General features: G+C 44.3%; 2 protein-coding genes across 12 annotated transcripts in view; one reads left to right on the top strand and one right to left on the bottom strand.

Annotated features, from left to right (window-relative positions):
• EIF2AK1 (eukaryotic translation initiation factor 2 alpha kinase 1) overlaps window positions 1-18,970 on the top strand; it is a 50,179-nt gene that overhangs the window by 26,024 nt on the left and 5,185 nt on the right. For 10 of the 11 annotated variants that reach the window (XR_008707395.1, XM_055561205.1, XM_055561203.1 and 7 more), the window contains 10 exons: window positions 4,728-4,886; window positions 5,540-5,673; window positions 6,341-6,378; window positions 7,625-7,724; window positions 8,289-8,369; window positions 9,007-9,106; window positions 9,638-9,698; window positions 10,023-10,353; window positions 11,566-11,677; window positions 13,813-13,913. Coding sequence is in view for 10 of the 11 variants with exons in the window: in XM_055561200.1 (XP_055417175.1) it covers window positions 4,728-4,886; window positions 5,540-5,673; window positions 6,341-6,378; window positions 7,625-7,724; window positions 8,289-8,369; window positions 9,007-9,106; window positions 9,638-9,698; window positions 10,023-10,353; window positions 11,566-11,677; window positions 13,813-13,913 (1,217 nt within the window). In the remaining variant the exon portion in view is untranslated. Of the gene's footprint in view, window positions 1-4,727; window positions 4,911-5,539; window positions 5,674-6,340; window positions 6,379-7,624; window positions 7,725-8,288; window positions 8,370-9,006; window positions 9,107-9,637; window positions 9,699-10,022; window positions 10,354-11,565; window positions 11,678-13,812; window positions 13,914-18,970 lie in introns of all 11 variants that reach the window. The other variant, XM_055561206.1, reaches the window with a different exon arrangement.
• ANKRD61 (ankyrin repeat domain 61) lies at window positions 14,976-18,531 on the bottom strand. Its single transcript, XM_055561212.1, has 3 exons — window positions 18,301-18,531; window positions 17,380-17,477; window positions 14,976-15,921 (listed from the first exon to the last, which is right to left on the bottom strand). The coding sequence occupies exons 1-3, from the start codon at window positions 18,529-18,531 to the stop codon at window positions 14,976-14,978; spliced, it is 1,275 nt and encodes a 424-aa protein (XP_055417187.1).

Here is an 18,970-nt window from a genome sequence, read left to right as displayed (position 1 = left end):
TTTCCTTTCAGCCTCATACCTCTTCTCTGGACCATAACTGAAGTGAGAGACTTTCAGCCTCCACCTTCATTTCCTGTCAGTTTTGCTCCTTCCTGTGTTTGGGTGTCTGTCCATCATCTTTTTAAAGTTGTCACTTTCTTATTAGGTTCAGTTGACTCTGATGAGCAACTGTTTTTTTGTTTGTTTTTAATTAAAAAGTAGAATTTTCTTATCATAGAGGATAGGGATAAGGGTGTATAGAAGCAGAAAACACTCCTAAAAAGAAAAATCTCACCACTGTTGGCAATTCACTACTTAAAAAAATTTTTTTTCACATTATAGATTATGTTGAAAAGGTAGAGAAGTCTGAAGAAGAAACTAAAAAAGCCAGGATCTCCTCCCCCAGAAGTTACTGTTTGTGATTTCCATTTACAAACAGTATGTTTTGGTTTAGCTAGGGACAACTTTTTGGGTGAATTTTGCATTTAAAAATATTTGTCAAAGAAAGGTATTCTGAATAGATTAAAGATTTCTATCAGAGCCCAAGATAAGAGAAACCTAAGTAAGATGGTAGGTGTTGCAAGAGGGCATCAGAGGGCAGACACACTGAAACCATACTCACAGAAAACTAGTTAATCTAATCACACTAGGACCACAGCCTTGTCTAACTCAATGAAACTAAGCCATGCCCGTGGGGCAGCCCAAGATGGGCGGGTCATGGTGGAGAGATCTGACAGAATGTGGTCCACTGGAGAAAGGAATGGCAAACCACTTCAGTATTCTTGCCTTGAGAACCCCATGAACAGTATGAAAAGGCAAGTGCTGCGATTCATGGGGTTGCAAAGAGTCGGACACGACTGAGCGACTGAACTGAACTGAACTGATGATAGAAACATTGTCTGAATAGGATAAAAGTTTAGAGAAAGCATCGGAAAATTTAAAGGCATAAAGGAAGGAGAGGGGAAGGTCCCGTTGACTCCCGTCTCTGAGGAGACCTCACTGCTAAGAATTTGCTGTTTCTGTTTGTAGTATTTCCTGAGAGGTGCTGTATACAGGTAGATGCCTAGACACAAGCGGTCAGACAGGCAGCCTGTAAACCGCTGCTCACTTAATCTCACTCTTTGTAGCTCCGTCCATGTGTCATTGAAAGCACAGGGGCAGAGGCTTTTGTCTGTTTTGATCTTTCTATTCTTTTTGTGTATATAGATCAGTATAGCCATAAAATAAATATACTTTAAAATCGTGATCATAATAGTCTGATAAGCAGATTGCTTTTTAAATGTGAGCTTATATTAGCATTTTCTTGTGATAAATTAGCCTTTAAGAACGTTATTTTAAGATGATCACATTCTGGACTATCATTTATTTAATCTTGGCTGTGTTGTTGGAAAATAGGATTGTCTTTTTTTTCTAACCATTAGAAATAACACAGGGTTTGACCTCTATTTGATATCAATATTCATAAATCTTTGTTAATACATGATTATCTCTTTAGAATAGATCCATGAAAGTAGGGTTTGTTTGGTCAAAGAAAACATTTTTTTTTAAAGTTTTGATATGTTTTGCTAAAATGGTGACCAGAAAGGTTGTGTTGGTTTGTATGAAACTGTCTTGCCTCATCTTCATTAGTGTTACTAATTTATGTCCTGCTGCTTTTTTTTTTAATTTTTATTTTATTATAGTTGATTTACCAGATTGTTTTAGTTTCAGGTGTACCACAAAGGGATTCAGTTAAACATGTACAGATACATTCTTTTTCACTAGAGTTCCCTGTGCTATACCAGAGGTCCTTATTGCTTGGCCTACTTCTTTGACTTGCTACCTTGTTATTTATGATTATCTTTCTATATAGGGCCATTTATTGATACAACACCTACATAGTATTCTATGTATGCTGCTGCTAAGTCGCTTCAGTCCTGTCCAACTCTGTGCGACCCCATAGATGGCAGCCCACCAGCCTCCCCCGTCCCTGGGATTCTCCAGGCAAGAACACTGGAGTGGGTTGCCATTTCCTTCTCCAATGCAGGAAAGTGAAAAGTGAAAGTGAAGTCGCTCAGTCCTGTCCGACTCTTGGCGACCCCGTGGACTGCAGCCTACCAGGCTCCTCCATCCATGGGATTTCCCAGGCAAGAGTACTGGATGTAACTTAGCAAATTTTCAGTGCTTTAAGGTGTTGCCCTGATCACCTTGGACATAGGTATTTGCTGTTTTCTTTATTTCCTTGGTTTATCTTTCCAAAAGTAGAATTGTTGGGTTAAGGTTTGCACGTTTGAAATTCTACAGTGTATTGCCAAAGGTTGTAGACACTTACCCCTTGGGTTTGAAAGTGTCTAGTTTTCTGTGCTCTTAACCATACTAAGGATTCCAAACTTTAATTACCAATCTGTGGTTGCCAAGGGGAAGGGTTTGTGGGAGGAATGAAGTGGTAGGTTGGAGTTAGCAGATAAGTTTTTATATTGGAATGAATAAACAAGGTCCTTCTGTATCACACAAAAGAACTGTATTCAATATCCTATAATAAACCATAATGGAAAAGGATGTTAAAAAAATATATATATATGTATGTCTGACTAAATCATTTTGCTGTATAGCAGTAATTAACCCAACATTGTAAATCAACTATACTTCAATAAAAATAAATTTTTAAAAAGTTACCAATCTGATAGCACTGTTTCCAAACTCTGGTCCTGTGGTTATTTTACTGTGTATGTGTTATACACGGAGAAGGCAATGGCACCCCACTCCAGTACTCTTGCCTGGAAAATCCCATGGACGGAGGAGCCTGGTGGGCTATAGTCCATGAGGTCGCTGAGTCGGACACGACTGAGCGACTTCCCTTTCACTTTTCACTCTCATGCATTGGAGAAGGAAATAGCAACCCACTCCAGTGTTCTTGCCTGGAGAATCCCAGGGGCGGGGGAGCCTGGTAGGAGGCCGTCTGTGGGGTCGCAGAGAGTCGGACACGACTGAAGTGACTTAGCAGCAGCAGCAGCAGTGTTACACATACTCTAAGGTCCTCCGTTTCATAATATATATGTATTACTAGCTATGTTAAGCCTGTTTGAATTTTAACTGTGCTTCATTTTCTTACTAGCGTGTAAGAGCTCTGTATAAATAATTGTCGCCTTTTCTTTCTTGACACATACAGTACAGATTACTGTATCTGATTTTGTGATTCGTGTTTTAACTTGAAGATACCTTTATATAGAGACGTTTTTACATGGCACATTTTCCATTCTTTTTCTTTCTCATACTCAGATAATAATTATTCATTTAAAATGAATAGCACATCGCCATTCATGCAGGTCTTTTTTGAGCCCACCTACAGGTCAGAGAGGAAATTGGTGAATGAACTCTCAATTTGAAAAACCTTGGCTCTTCCAGGACCTTCAGTGGTTTATAGAGACGCTCGGAGCAGAGTGTTTGGGATGGGGTTGATTTTGTTAATAGAAGGTATAGGGTACAATGGGCCCCGTTCTGCAGAGTGTTTCCAGCTGATTGGGTCAGCAGTTTTTGAGAGTTTGAAGTACCTCATCTTTCCTCCAACAGCTCCTCTTAGCAGGTTTCACTTGAGTTAACCTCTCCTTCCCATTCCTAGTATTTGAATTCTGGCTAGTCCATTTCTTTCTTATTATCTCTGGGACTTGTTCTTCCCTCCATGTTTCTTCACTTAATCCCTCTGCTAGGCTCATCCTGACTTGGTGTTGATGGTCGCGTGCCTCCTTCCAGGCTCCCCGTCATGTGTCCAGAACAGTTTCCTCCCTGTTTCCTGCATTGTGATTTTGGCCTATTAAATGATGTATTTAATAAACGGTGTGCGAGAACTTATGACCTTCTGCATTGTCAACTCAGCTGCCGGCTTGCTCTTGTTTAGTAGATCAAGGATAGGCTTGGGAGTTTGTCTGAGATGCCTGCTTGCTTGTTCCTCAACCTCTGAATGAGGTCGGCCTCTGCATCTGTAAAATGGGAATGGTCACATAGGGTTTCATGAGGACTAAATGAGATCGTGCATATAAAACAGCTGGTCGAAATGTATGTAGCACACACTCAGCATAGAGGTTCCGTCATTCCTCCCTTTCCTTTTCTTCACAGCCAGACTTCTGGTACCCCTGGCCGGAAGTAAGCCTGTTCCTGCTTGTTTGCTTGCTGAAAGATTTATTTTCCATTTATTCATCGCTACCTTTGCACACATCATCACTAACCAAAACTTCCTCCTTGCCTGCAGTGGCCTCTTTCTGCCAGTGCTTCCAGACTTGCAGATTTCAACTCAAAGCTCAATTCTAGATACTCTGTCTTTAACTCCAGTCCCCTAAACTAATGTTTTGCTTTTTATTTCCTTAAATTTAAGTGGAGTCTTTTACTAATTAGCATTTGCTTTTTTTTTTTCATTGTGAGACATGCTTCTTCTTGTTCAGTCGGTAAGTTGTGTCCCACTCTGTGTGACCCCGTGGACTGCAGCGTGCCAGGCTTCCCTGTCCTTCACTGTCTTCTGGAGTTTGTTCAAACTCGTGTCCATCGAGTCGGTGATGCCATCCAACCATCTCATCCTCTGTCGCCCCCTTCTGCCCTCAATATTTCCCAACTTCAGGATCTTTTCCAATGAGTTGGCATTGGGTGGTCTTCCCATCAGGTGGACAAAGTATTGGAGCTTCAGCATCAGTCCTTGCAGTGAATATTCAGGGTTGATTTTCTTTAGGATTGGCCGGTTTACCATTTCTTAAGTTTTGTTTTCCTGTTTTCACTTGCAGAATCTGATGTTCCCGCAGAGCTCCAGGTGTTGAAAGGACCCCTGCAGCAGCCCACCTTCCCTTTTGCAGTAGCCAACCAACTGCTGCTGGTTTCTCTGCTGGAGCACCTGAGCCATGTGCATGAGCCAAACCCACTTCGTTCCAGACAGGTGTTTAAATGTCAGTAAGAATGAATTAACTTTGGTAAATAAAACTTGTACAAATTCTACGTTGTTTAATGCCATGGGTCTGAGAGGCAGCCTGTGTCTAAAAATTTGAAATAAACCTTAATAATACTTCTTGTAAATTTACTTTGTATTTTCCTTTGGGTAATTCCTTATGAATGTCATCGCTGGGAACTCCAAAAAAGATTAATCACCATAAAATTGGGTGTATCTGAATAAATAAAAGGTAGGTCTTTTTGATTTACAATGTGATAATTCATAGAGTTTTCGAAGAAATGTTATGGTTTAGTTGGTGAGCAGACACATGAAAATCCCAGGTACTGATTCTGAACCTGTTCTTGACCAAAGCCCTGAAACAGTTGTGACCAGTTGTCTTGACCCTCTAGCTGGGTGTCTTACAGTTCACTTCTGACACTGTTTCCCTGAAGTTCGAGTCAGCTCCCGCAGTTGAAGGGCTTAGTCCACAAGACTGCCCTCATTTCAGATGCCAGTTGCAAGCAGGAGGTCCCTGGGTGCTTGGGTTACCCATGCTTGTGGCTGACTTGGTTCCAAATTGGGCTAGAGAATTTGCCGTGACAGCTCACAGTGCTCAGGGAGACACTTTATCGCTGGCCTTCCTGATGAGTGTTTTCCACATTCTTCTTACAGTGCTCTGTCAGACCTTTATCAAAATGGGGCTCCTGTCGTCCTTTACCTGCAGCGATGAGTTCAGCTCGTTGCGGCTACATCACAACAGAGCTATTACGCATCTGATGAGGTCAGCTAAGGAGAGAGTTCGCCAGGTAAGCACTGAGAAATAAATGTACTCGGTGTGTGACAAAAAACATCCTGATTTTGAGAGAACTATATTTTAAAACATTATGAAAACCTGATTTTAACGTGGTGTTTTTTTTAATATGTAACAGGTTTAATATTAACTTTGTTTATTCAACAGATATTTATTGAATAGCTATGGTGTGTTAGGCTATCTTCTAGGAGTTGGGGTTCAATCCCTGCCCTCAGGGAGCTTATGTTCCTTGAGGAGGAGGCAGTAAACAACAGAAAAAGAAAAATACACGGGTTGTTAGTTGGTGGTGTTAAGAAGAAATATCAAGGAGTAGAGGGCTTAGAAAATGTTGGGAGGTGCTGTGTGAACTCTACATAGCGTGTCAGAGTGGGCCTTGCTGAGACGAGAGGCAGGAGCTGAAGTTGAGGACGGCCATGCAGAGGGGTCTCAACCTGGTCTTTGGGTGGCGAGAATATAGCTTTTTCATGAGTGATCTTTCAGGGAGAAATATCTTTAATTGCAAACTCTTAAGTGATCTTGAAAAAGCCATTGGATGGGTGGGTGTATTTTTTTAAATGTTAATTTGAGCATTTGGGAATAGTCATATAACATTGAATTTTGGTAGATTCCTTATTCCATGAAATTTTCAAAATGTTTTTTAAAAAATAATTTTTTGATTTTAGGGTCCTTGTGAGGATAATTCTCATATCCAGAAGATCAGGTAAGTGTTGAATAGTTTTATAACTATGTAAGAAGTAAACTGATTCAAAAGAAATCAGTATGGAGAAGTAATCCTGAATTAATCAGAAATTAGTATTGGGATTAAAAATAATGTAGTTAGGGTAGTTCATGAAAGTTAAAAGCTTTTTAAGGTTTCTCATTCTCTTTTTGACCCCCTCCCCCAATTCTTTAGGGATTCTATAAGCCCCGCCCTTAATTCAGAGCACTGACATCAGTCCCTGTCAGGGGAACACCACTGAATTTCAACTTCATGTAGGAAATGCTAGTTTAAAACCTATAATTGTTCTGAACCATTAAGAAATTTAAGTAGATGTGTGATTGCGGTGGTGAGGGTACTCCTGGACGTTGTTACCATCCACTGCCATCGAGGGTGCCAGCTGGTGCCTGCAACCTGCTGAGTACAGGTGGACGACCCTCGGCTCCTCCGCAGTAGAGCTCCTGTAAGATGCGCTGGTCAAAGCTTCTAGCAAATTTGGATCCGTCTCTTCAGTGCAAGCGTTGAACACGCCCGTCTCCTGAAGTTGCTGTCAGAGGCACTTCTCTTCTCGCCTCTGCACTGTGTTCCTGCTCCAGCTTCAGCAGCAGACATCCCAGGATGTGAGAGCTAGAAGAGACTTGAAAGGTGATCCCTTCCATGGATGATAGATTATTCCAGGGAATCTGCAGTGGAGTCAGGAGTTTCTGGTTCTTGGTCCAGCTGCCATGTGCACATCTGACTGACTTCTGACCCCAGGTTTGGATGTCATATTGTCTGCTTCCAGAACAAGGATCTTCGCTATACATCGGGACCCAGGCCCCTCTGACACCTCCTGAATGAGAAGCGATATTTAATAAAACAATTTAAAATTTGTAATTCAAAAAAAAAAAAAGAAATTTAAGTAAATTTGTCACTGAACTCAACTAGTCAGCTGCTGCCTGTTAGTCATCTTTAGAATTCCTGTTTTAAAACAATAATAATTTCTAATTGGAATACTAATTGCTGGTAAAATACTTAAAATTAAGTTAAAGTTATCTCTGCTATCTCTGTTATGCTGTTGATTTGCTTATTAGTAGATGCTTTCTTCATAGAGAATGAAGAATTTCATTTTAGCTCATCCTTTCCAAATCATTGCAGCTTAGTGATAAACGAGGTTTCCCAGGACAGTAATATGGTGAGCATGACCTATCTTAGAATGTTGTGGTTCTCATGTTTTGGTATTGACTGACTGGTTATGTTTAACTTTCAGAGCAAGGGAAGTAGCCTTTGAAGCACAGACTTCACGTTACTTAAATGAATTTGAAGAGCTTGCTGTCTTAGGAAAAGGTGGATATGGAAGAGTATACAAGGTGGTTTTCTACATATTTGTTCTGACTTCCTACTCTAAACAACATGTTGTATTTGAAGATGTTTTCATTGCCATTTTAAAGTGCTCAAAGGAAATTTCCAGAAATCGTGTATTTTCTTTTATTAAGATTTGTCATTTGTTAGGGACGTGGGCAGGTTTTAAGTTTTTCCTAACTACGTTGGGTGATTTAGGGGGAGTCTGGAAACCTTTTGAGTTCTGTTCTATGGTTAATTTTTATTTAAAAATGTATTACTTGAAACAGTTATTTATGCTGCTGTTTTTCACAGAGCTTTTTTGCGAACATTCCCATTCTTCAAACATAGAGCTTCTAGGAGTTGGGCTCTCAGTCCAACTCTCAGAACCACGACATTCTCAGACTTGAAAAAGCTTTAGTCTGGCTGACTATGGCTGACTTCCCTCAATGTAGTTAAGAGGACTCATGTCTGTAGCGTAATTTTATCTCTTTGACTAGTTTGGATTATCTAAGGTCAAGTTGAAAAGAACTGTCTTTATTTAGTTGGAATTTAATGGTATAGTTTACTTTGTCTTTTCATCTACTTTTTAGGTCAGGAATAAATTAGATGGCCAGTACTATGCAATTAAAAAAATCCTGATTAAGGGTGCAACTAAAGCAGACTGCATGAAGGTATGATTTAAAACATTTACTTATTTTGAATAATTGAGTATTTAGGCCCTTTTGAAAGAGTTTGTGTGTGTGTGTGTGTATTTGGCAAATAGTAGGTGGTATGGATTAACAATTTACTAAGAATGTGTTACAGTAAAATAAACATCAAGACTTAATTTCTTTATAGGCACTTCAGATTGACCACATTTCTGGGTCATTGCTGGGAAAGTTAATTTTTTAAGTAAACTGTTTATATATAACATGTAACAGGCTTGTTAGGAAAAACACAGATGCTCAATTCAGGTCCAGCTCCTCCCTGACATGCTGGGTGGTCCTGAGCAAAGGACCTAGTCCTCTAAGCCACTTCTGTCTCTTGCCCTTGAAATAGCGGTGACAAATATGGTTTATTTACCTTGGAGGGCTGGACTTGTAGGAATGAAATGAGAGAATGATTATGTATGAACCATGAGAAGTGTAAAGTACCATATGCATGTAAGGTTTTAGTTGCTAAACAACTGCATTTTTCTCCCACAAAAGTATCCCCATCATTTTAAGATAGTTTAGATTCCTCGTAGAGAGGGAACAAGTCATATTTGACACCATAAATATGTAACAGATTTGTTAGTAGAAGTCAGCTCTGAGTGTGTTTCTTCTCCAGGTCCTGCGGGAAGTTAAGGTGCTGGCTGGTCTTCAGCATCCTAATATCGTTGGCTATCACACGGCCTGGATAGAACATGTTCACATGGCCCGCAGGCAAGGTGAGTGGCTTTAGGAGACACAGTTGAAGGGCTGGTGAATTTTGGCCTACGGGCCACATCTGGCCTGCTTCTCTTGCGCATCCCACAAGCTGATATATATTTTTTTAAAGAGTTAAAAGGAATCAAAGGAAGAATATTTTGTAAAGATTATGTGAAATTCAAATTTCATTGCCAATAAGTAAAGTGTGTGAGAAGCCAGGCTCACAGGAGTGCATCCTCCCCGCTGCTTTGGCACTACAAAGCAGAGTGGCATAGTGGCAGCAGAGCCCCCCGGGACCCACAGAGCCCGAAATGTTTACTGCTGGGCCCTGCCCAGTGTGTTCACTGAGCCCTCGTATAGGTGAACAGCTCTGTTTATCTTTCCTAAAATCCACCAGTTGTTTGACTCAGCTCGATGTATTTGCATTTTGCCAGAAGGTCATGACGTTTTTATCTTGTAGTCTCATTTGGTACGAGTTACATATCTTAGCACTGCCTTTGACTATAAATTAGAAAACTGAGCAGCTTTGAAGACTCTTCTTTTCTCTTCAGCCGATAGACTTTCTCTTCAGTTGCCGTCCCTGGAAGTGATCTCCGACCAGAAAGACCCCAGGTACGTGGGCTGCTGTGTCCTTTCCTGTGGTACACATTAGCTTCCTGTCACCTCCTTGGGTTGCCTTTTGCAGCCAAGGAGCTCAGGAGTGTGTTAGACTTTCTTCTTGTTTATTTTCATTACAAAATGTTAAACTGTTTTCTTTCTCCTCTCAAGTGTTTCCTGTCAGTATTTTTAAGTGATTACTACTGCTAGACAGATTGGCTGTCTTTTTTGTTAGTTTACCAGTAAGATATACATACAGTCTGGAAGGAACAGTTGAGGTAGTACTCTTGACCTTTTTTAACATTGATTTTTATCTTTACTTTTTTCTCCCCCCTGCAGCGCTCAGTATGATGTTAAAAGTGATGGAAGTAACAGCTCATCCATTATTTTTGCCGAATTCACCTCAGAAGAAGAAAAATCCTTACAAGAACCTGGTGTTGAAAACAATCAGAATAATGGCTTGGTGAACTACAGCTCCAGGATAGTCGCCAGAGATGCTGGTGACTTTGAATCATCACTTGAGCTCCGCGAAAGTGAGGTGGCTGATGGATCTTCCAGACCCATCGTTGGGCGTCGGTTGCCGCTTCGGCATAACTCTGACCCGGAGGAGAACTTCGCATCCACTGAGGAATCTTCTGAAGAAAACCTCAACTTGTTGGGGCAGACAGAGGTCGGTACCTCTCCCAGGACCTGCTGATCTGCTGTTTCCCAGTGATGATGGTGTGGAGCCCTGTGGCTAGATCCGGCGGCCCCCTTCCCAGGCTGGCTCCCTCCTTGGCTTCTCCTCCCCGCCTCTCCCATAGCCCTCCTGCCCTCATGGTCTGCCTCTTTTCTCGTGTCCCTCCTAACCCGCGGCCCTTGTGTTTGGTCTCCCCTCCTTCCCTCAGTTAATGCTCACCCTTTCCTGACCTCCTTGCTCGGGCCCTTTCCTTCTCTAGACATTTCATATGTACACCTCAGAGTAGGAAGTATCTCGCACGCTCTGTTTCTGTGGTATGTTAGCTTCATACTCTCAAAATGTATTTATGGAGAAAGATTTTCTGTCTTTTGGAAACTGACTTTAGAAGACCGTCCTAGCGGGGTCACCTGGTCATCTTTCAGGGTCTTACTACACTAATTAGGGTTCCCTTGATAATGCTGGTGAGACTCCCATGTGCTCAAGTAACATGAACAGGGTCTAAACATAATCTGTTGTGTTGGGATCATAAAACTTTAGACACCATCCATATATTCACGTAGAATTAATTCTGGCTGTCCAGGAACATGAGGCTCTGTACATGTGTTTTCGATGAAGCACAAAATTTTGAGTAGGTCCCCCTGAATTTTAAAGGAGTTGAGTGTGAGGGACTTTTCATCAGAAATCCTTTCATTGCTCTATAATACATTTGAAAATCTTCCTGAATGGGCTGCAGTGAGCTTAATTGTTGCTTACTTTTTTCTTAGACAAATGGTTAATTTCCGTTCCAGTAAAGTCAGACAAAGCGTGTGTATACTCTGGGGTATCCATAAAGTGGTGGAGTACCATACAGTCAGTCCGACACTCTATCTTAGCTTTAAAAACTGCATCTTGAGAGCAGACTAAACAGTTTTGGGCCCATGGCCTCTGTTACATTTGAGAGCTGCTTCCGTTTGCCACCTACCTGAGCCCAGCCGGGCCTACCCTCTGCCCACTCAGTGATGACACCCCGTCTTCGGTATTGCTTTATTCCTCCCATCTCCTTCACTAGACTTTGGGCTTCTTGGGTAGGCCTGTCTGTCCCAGCGCCTCTGCCCACAGCCCATAGCCCAGTGCTTGGCCTGGAGCAGGGGGGGGAGCCTTTGTCCTCTCGAGATCCCTGTGAGCAAATCTGCAGATGGGAGCCTGCTCCGTGTCACCCCCTAGGTGCAGTACTGCCTGATGCTGCACATCCAGATGCAGCTGTGCGAGCTCTCGCTGTGGGACTGGATCGCGGAGAGAGACGGGCGGGGCCAGCGGAGTGTGGACGAGTCTGCCTGTGAGTACCACGGGGCTGTCTCAGGGCCTAGCCAGCAGTGACAGGCAGGCAGATCGCCTTCTGCCTCCGGATGCTTGAGATTGGGGGGAAAAAGGAAAATCACAATTTTAAAAACAAGTAGGTTGCTTGGAAGTTACTCAGACGATAAAGAATCTGCCTGCAATGCAGGAGACCCGGGTTCGATCCCTGGGTCAGGAGGATCCCCTGGAGAAGGAAATGGCCACCCACTCCAGTTTTCTCGCCTGGAGAATTCCATTGACAGATTAGCCTGGCGGGCTACAGTCCACGGGGTCGCAAAGAGTTGGACACGATTGAGCGAGTAACATTCACTGTCATAGATACATAGTTTGCTAATATTTAAGAGTAATATGGTGGCTCAGATGGTAAGGAATCTGCTTACAGTGTGGGAGACCTGGGTTTGATCCCTGAGTTGGGTAGATCCCCTGGAGAAGGGCATGGCAAACCACTTCAGTATTCTTGCCTGGACAGTCCCCATTGGCAGAGGAGCCTGGTGGGCTATAGTCCATGGGGTCACAAAGAGCTGGACACTACTGAGCGACTGAGCACACAGCATAGGAGTAATATGCTAGAATTTAGGTTAGGGATTTTAGGTAGAAAAGGTCTTTAAAATGGTTTTAAGGGAAAAAAAATTAAATATTTTAGCTTTTTAGCCTGAAAATGTGAGGTCTCTTTTACAAAAAGAGACCTTGAAAGAACCCCTTACAGAAGGGTATGCAGTCAGAAGTTTGTCTCCCTCAAGATCCAGAGCACCCTGCCACTCCGCCCCGCAGTTCTAGCATATCGTCTAGAAATAACTCTGTTAGGTTAATGTTAGTAAAATATTACCACACTGGTCTCAACTTAGGCTGCACATTGAAATTACCTGGGGAACTTTTCAAAAACATGTCGATAAAAAAGAATAACTCTACAGTGGGAGAAACCTGGCAGACACCCCCTAAGCTAGTGGTCAAGGTCAGCATCAACAGTGATAAGTCATGGTGCTAGTATGTGCACTTGAGAAGAGCTGATGAGAAGGGCAGGGTGTCTCTGTGGTCTTCCTCCCCAGAGCCCATAACCCCAGTCTAATCACGAGATAAACACAGACACATCCCAGTTGAAGGACTTTCTACAAAACACCTGACCAGTACTTCTCAAAACTGTCAAGGTCATCATAAACAGGAAAAGTCTGAGACCAGAGGACCCTCAAGAGGCATGACAAGTAAATGTAATGTGGTGTCCTGGATGGAGTCCTGGAACAGAAAAAGGACATTAGGTAAAAACTAGGGAAGTCTGAATAACCCATGGACTCTTAGCAGGATCGCTGCATTAATTACGACAAATGTACCAGACTGATGTAGGTGTTGACAACAGGGAACCTGGGTGTGGGGTAAGTGGGCACTGTCTCCTCAGTTTGTCTGTCGATCTAAGACTTTTTTCTAAAAAATGAAATCCTTTTCTGGGCCCACAGAAATAACTTTTATATAATTGGTCTCGGTTAGGGCTTGGCCTCTGGTCTATTTTGTGAAAGTTCTCTTGTTGATACTAACATGTGGCCAGAGTTGAAATTCACTGCATTATAATAGATTATCAAAATAGGGGATGCAAACGACTTGATTTTAGGCAAAGACTCAACTAAGTATAATTAGTCATTTGCTATTCACTCCTAATGACACTGGGACCCTTTATTTGGACTAAAACACAGGTTAGTTGGCCTACTCAGAATCTTAAGCCTGGCTTCCAGCGGAGAGGAGGAGATGTAACGTCTCTCTCCAGTAGCTCCTCTGTGTCCCTCTGCTTCCCGTGAACCTAGAACGTGCCAGACGTTGCTCAGCTCGGTCACGGTCACTGGTGCCTGGGGTATCCTCAGGGCCCCAGGAGTTGTATGTCTCCTTGTCCTGCTGCGTGTGCATTGCAGCGCTGTGTGCTCGTCTTTGTGGGAGGCGCGTGGTTCACCCCAGGCCTGTGAGCAGTTCATTTCACAGCTTCTGCTTGGGAAATGAGTCCTTAAGGAAGTGCTGAAAATCTGAACGTTGTCACATGTTAATGTATTTGTAACTGCATTGATTACATTTTGATGTTAATGAGTGGAAAACTATTAGAAAAGTGAAACTTTTTTTTTTTTTTTAAACTTCAAGGTCCTTATGTTATGGCCAGTGTTGCAACAAAAATTTTTCGGGAATTGGTGGAAGGTGTATTTTATATACATAACATGGGAATTGTACACAGAGATCTGAAGGTAAGTGGGGGAGATTCAGTCATTGACAGCTGCTTACTGGGATGCCTTGGGTATCGGTTCATTAAATTAAATGAGATTGTGTGCCTTTGTTCATTTACCCCGGAGGTTATCATTATGTTTATATTACATGAGTCATTGTTCCATAGGTCTGGAACATGAAAACTTGAAGTGAAATTTAAAAGGAATAACCTTTGGGTATTCAAAAATTCTAGCTCATTTCAGGTGTTAATACTGAGGGTGCTCTAGAGTACCAATATAACTCATTTTGCTAAAGATACTTCATGCTGACAAAAATACTCATTTTTTTTCTGCCTTGCAGGTAAAATCTGTTTCTATAATTATCCCTCTTAAAGGAAATTTAACATGGGAATTTTTTTTTCTGCTGTTTTAAAAAAATGCAGTAACTATTCTAATTTTTCATAAAAGACTATAAAGAGAGAAAATGGAATTCACTGGTGGTACAGTGGTTAGGACTCCATGCTTTCACTGCCAAGGGCAAGGGTTCAATCCCTGGTTGGGGAACTAAAATCTCACAAGCTGCTTGGTGCGGCCAAAAAGAGAGAAAAAAATATTTTTACTGCTTTGGTGTGCTTAGTTGCTTAGTCGTGTCTGACTCTTTTGCAACCCCTTGGACTATATATAGCCCACCAGGCTCCTCCTCTGTCCGTGGAGTTCCAGGCAAGAATACTGGAGTGGGTAGCCATGTCCTCCACCAGGGGATCTTCCCGACCCAGGGATCAAACCCCTGTCTCCTATGTTTCCTGCATTGCAGGTAGATTCTTTACCTGCTGAGCCATTGCAGAAGCCCTCCTTTTTTGGCAGAGAGTTTTAAATTAATTTACTTACCTTTTGGGGGCAAAAGTTATATCCTGGTAAATGCTCTTAAAAGACTGTTTAGGAAGCAGAAGTTATTGTGCAAATCACTTTATTTTTTGAAAAGGTTTAAGAACCAGTAGTTTGTACATTTGAATAAGGTGACGGTGTAGGTGTTTCTGGGCACATGTCTAGCCAGAAAGGGTAGTGAGTCACTGGAGCTCTGTGGCCCTGTGCAGCTTGGAGGTCTTATTTCAGGAGATGAGCTAAGTCATGATAACCATAGACAGAATTCCAGATCTTTCCCGGGAGAAGTCGCTTCAAGAGCTGTTTGTGTTTCTCCCCGTAAATATTTCTGACATTTCTTTTACAGATGTCTTCCAGGGATAAGGGCTTCTGAGATAGCTTTAGGAGGGTTTCCCTTAGGAGGTGGAATTCCGGGAGCAGGATTCCCGCAGGTAGGTTTCCTTGGTTGTTGGTCAGCCTCAGAGGGTAAGAGTGGAAGAGCAACCTGGCAAGAAGGGCCGTGTCTCGTATGTTGGAGCCACGCTGGAGGTACATGTGTATCGGAGACTCCCCGTTTCTTGTTAAGATGTTCACGTTGGCTTCAAATTCGAGCAGGAGGTTGATGATCACCTCCCTGCCTCCAAAACACGCCTCGTGGATGGCGGCCTGACCGTCGTGGTCCCGGGCGTTGACCTGGGCCCCATGGACCAGGAGCAGGCGAATGCAGCCGAGGCCTGCTGCCAGCAGCCGGCCGGCCTTGCTCGACGCGGTGCTCACCGCCAGCTTTAGGGCCGTGTTGCCCGTGGAGGAGGTGGCGCAGTTGACATTGGCCCCCCAGGAGATCAGTGTTTGCATCATCTCCTTGTTGAGTATGTCGGCAGCCATGTGCAGGGGCGTCATGCTGGACCCATTCTGGGCGTTGACCTGGGCCCCGTTCTGCGCCAGGATGGACAGGACCAGGTGGGTCCCGTAGATGGTGGCCAGGTGCAGTGGGCAGTGCCTGTGGCCGCTGTCCACCCGTGCGTTCACCTGGGCCCCATGCGCGCACAGGATGCGGAGGCACAGGACGGCGTTGCTCTGGATGTCCGTCAGCATCATCTGGATCTTGTTCCTTGGCTTCGTCCACGTGGTCGAGGTGATGGGCCAGTTCAGCAGCATCAGGTGCAGGGTGGTGAAGCCTTGCGTGTCCCTGGAATAGGCATTCGGGGCAGGTTACACTCCGCTCACAGTGGGGATGGCTTGGCGGGGCGAGCTACACTTACGAGGGAAACGATTACGACAGTCCCCTGTGATTACCCAAAAGATGGGTCTGACAGTGTGCGTTGCTCTTTGCTTTCCTGGGGTACCGCAGCATTCTCGGGGCAGGGTGGTATGCCTCACAGCACAGAGGGGCCCAGCTTCCTGTCACAGCTTGTGCCAGCTGCAACTCCTGCTAGATTCGTGGCCTCTTCCAGGCTGCATCTCAGTTACCTCTGTGTCCCAGCCCCTCCCCAGCGGGGTGTGCAGAGTTAGCAGCCATTCAGTAAAACTGCCTGGATTCCTGCATGATCCAGGGGTTCCCACCGAAGGGAGCCTTGAAGGGCCGGGGCACCTGCCGACTCAGTCTCTGGTGGCCCCGCGCCTGCTCCTCTAACCTGGCATTTTCACCCATGTGCGGATGGCGGGGGCTGCCTCTGGAGTTCACCCTCAGAACCTGCTCCACCCCAGGCCACGCAAGGGTTTGACAACTCGGCCCTCATCTCCGTTACTGAAGTCTCTCACGATTGCCTTCCGAACTCCTTGATTTTGGCAGAGAAAAGGGAAGGTCTCTTAGGAACATCTGACCACTCCCCTGGAATTGGATAACTTTGGGTTCACCTGTGTGGATTTAGCGTAAGCCCTGCGACAGGGAAGTGGGGAAATAGCAGCATCCCCACCTTGCAGAGCTTCCAGTCAAATGTGGAAGGATTAAGCCAACAGAGCTACTAACCAGGCTGGTGGGAAGAGTGCTCCAGAGGTCTGCCACCCCATCCAAGGCGAGGAAGGTGTACCAAGGAGTCCCAATGGAGGGGTTGGGGAGCTGATGCTCCAGTCCTGGGAGGCCTGTGAGTGGGTCTGCAGACCCTGGTGGGGCTCATGGGGGAGGGTGATGGTATGATGGGTCGGGGGCCTTCCGCAGCACAGTCAGGATTTGGGGCTTTACTTTCGTTTATACCGTGTACTTTTTCCATTCATTCAGATGGTATTTATAGGACACTTAGGAAGTATCAGCCTTGGTTTAGGTGGTGAAGATATGTTGGGAAGCAGGATAAACTTCTTTCCAAGAAAATCTCTGCCTATTTCTATTTTCTTGTCTCTCCTATCTAACTTAGGTCATTAAACTCCCTGAGGGCTGTGACCAGGGACTTGATTTTGCACAAACCATTGCTGAGCACTTAAAACTCACGATGCTTTAAGTGGACTGGCTGACTGGTGTTCTCGCATTATTTCCAGTTTTTCAGAGGATCTCTAGTCAGTAAAGAAACTGGTTTGTTCAAAACGTGGTAACCTGTAGTCCATCCCTGGTGGAGGATGGATGAGTCCAGAAGGACCAGGAAAAGGGCACTGAAATGTTGTGTGTCTTGATTTATTCATATTTTCAAAACGGTGGCCCGTTGCGTTAGCTTACCGTGCTTCTGGGTCAGCCCCGTGCTCCAGCAGACAAAGCAGACTCTGTGCCTTGCGGTATTTGGCTGCCAGGTGGATGGGGAGGAAGGACAGCGTCTCCTTGGGGGGAGAGATATGTTACAAGTAGCCCAGTGTAGTTGGAAATAACAGTTGTGTTGATCCCTCTCAAAGGGATTAATTATGTTTAGAATCTCTTTAATTCAGTATTTTTCTGCTATCTGCACTGAAATTATCCCTTTCTTTTGCTTGTTTTAAATGACCCCAAGCTAGTCAATTCTGTATTATAAAAATCTGTATTTTACATTAATGCAGATTTACCAAGGGAGCAGATACAATTTACTTAAAGCTTTGAAAGTCGTTTCTTGTGATGAGCTCATTGTGTAGAATTAATGGTAATTGCTGTCAAGTCCCTTTGAATTTAAATGAACCCAGAGGGTCATTGCCAAGAAGGTTCTGTGTATTTTACGGCTTTGCCAAAGCCATTGGTATCATTAGTAAATTCTGCGTTTTCAGGGTTTCCAAGTTAATGCCACTTACGTTGTCTATGATTAGCAGAGCTGTTTACCCAAGTTCTTAAAACAGATGTATGTAGTGGCCTTACAGCATGACTGCAAGATTAGGGCAGAGGGTGACTTAAAAAAAAAATTATAAAGGTAATACTCATTGTATAAAAATTCAGACAATGAAAAAAGTATGTGTAAGAAAGGGAGAAGTGATTCCAGCACACAGATGTAGCCTTGGCACATTTGAGAGGATGACATGAAGGCTCTCCCAGCCGTGTGAGCCCCGCCTCTGCTCACACCGCCTCCCGTGTGGTCCCTGGGAAGGGGGTGTTGCGACTCGGCAGAACACAGCTCGGGGCGCACTGCCTGGCCTGGGGCATGCTGAGGGCGCTGAGTGAGCGGGCAGGGGAGGCGAGTACCTGGCTGAGGAGCAGCCTGGAGTCGGCCAGGCTACAACCCGTGGAGCTGGCCAGGATGGTCACGGGCTGGTTTACGGGGTGGCTCCTCAGCAGGGCCCGGAGCGCGGCGCAGTCCTGTCGCATGATGGCCTCGCAGAGCTGGGCATGCAGCGTGGCCGCCGTGCCGCCCTCCAGGGCCTTGGGCCCGTCGGCTGCCCGCCCCTTGCTGCCTCTCTCGGTTATGTTTCCCATGAGCACAGCTTCCAGCGGGGAACCTAGGGATTCAGGGAAGGTGCAGTATGGAATCGGTCAGTCCCACTCTCTGGGGTTCTTCCAGCTCAGTTCTAGAACTGACCTAGAACTGCTGAGAATCGTATCCATGAACACGACGCGTTTTTACCTGAGTCCAACTTTTTCACCTGTTGTTCCTGTATCTATTGTGCCAACAGAAGCGCTGTTTCCAGGACTTTCTCCTCAGAGATACAAACGTATTCAGAGTGTCATCTTGTACATAAGATTGTTTTTTTCTGTTTTCTCTTCCCATTCAGCTACTGTTAAAGAAAACTGACGAAGCTAAAATAGGGGAATTTACACATTCAAATAAAACTTTTTTTTTTTGTCCAGACCATGAGGCCCGTGGGATCTTTGTTTCCCAGTCAGGGATCGAACCTACGTCCCCTTCGTTGAAAGC

Source organism: Bubalus kerabau, chromosome 23 (assembly GCF_029407905.1).
Source record: "Bubalus kerabau isolate K-KA32 ecotype Philippines breed swamp buffalo chromosome 23, PCC_UOA_SB_1v2, whole genome shotgun sequence".
Lineage (NCBI taxonomy): Eukaryota > Metazoa > Chordata > Mammalia > Artiodactyla > Bovidae > Bubalus > Bubalus kerabau.
The sequence above is the reverse complement of the archived record's forward strand: the minus strand, read 5'-3'. Positions and strand labels throughout refer to the sequence as shown.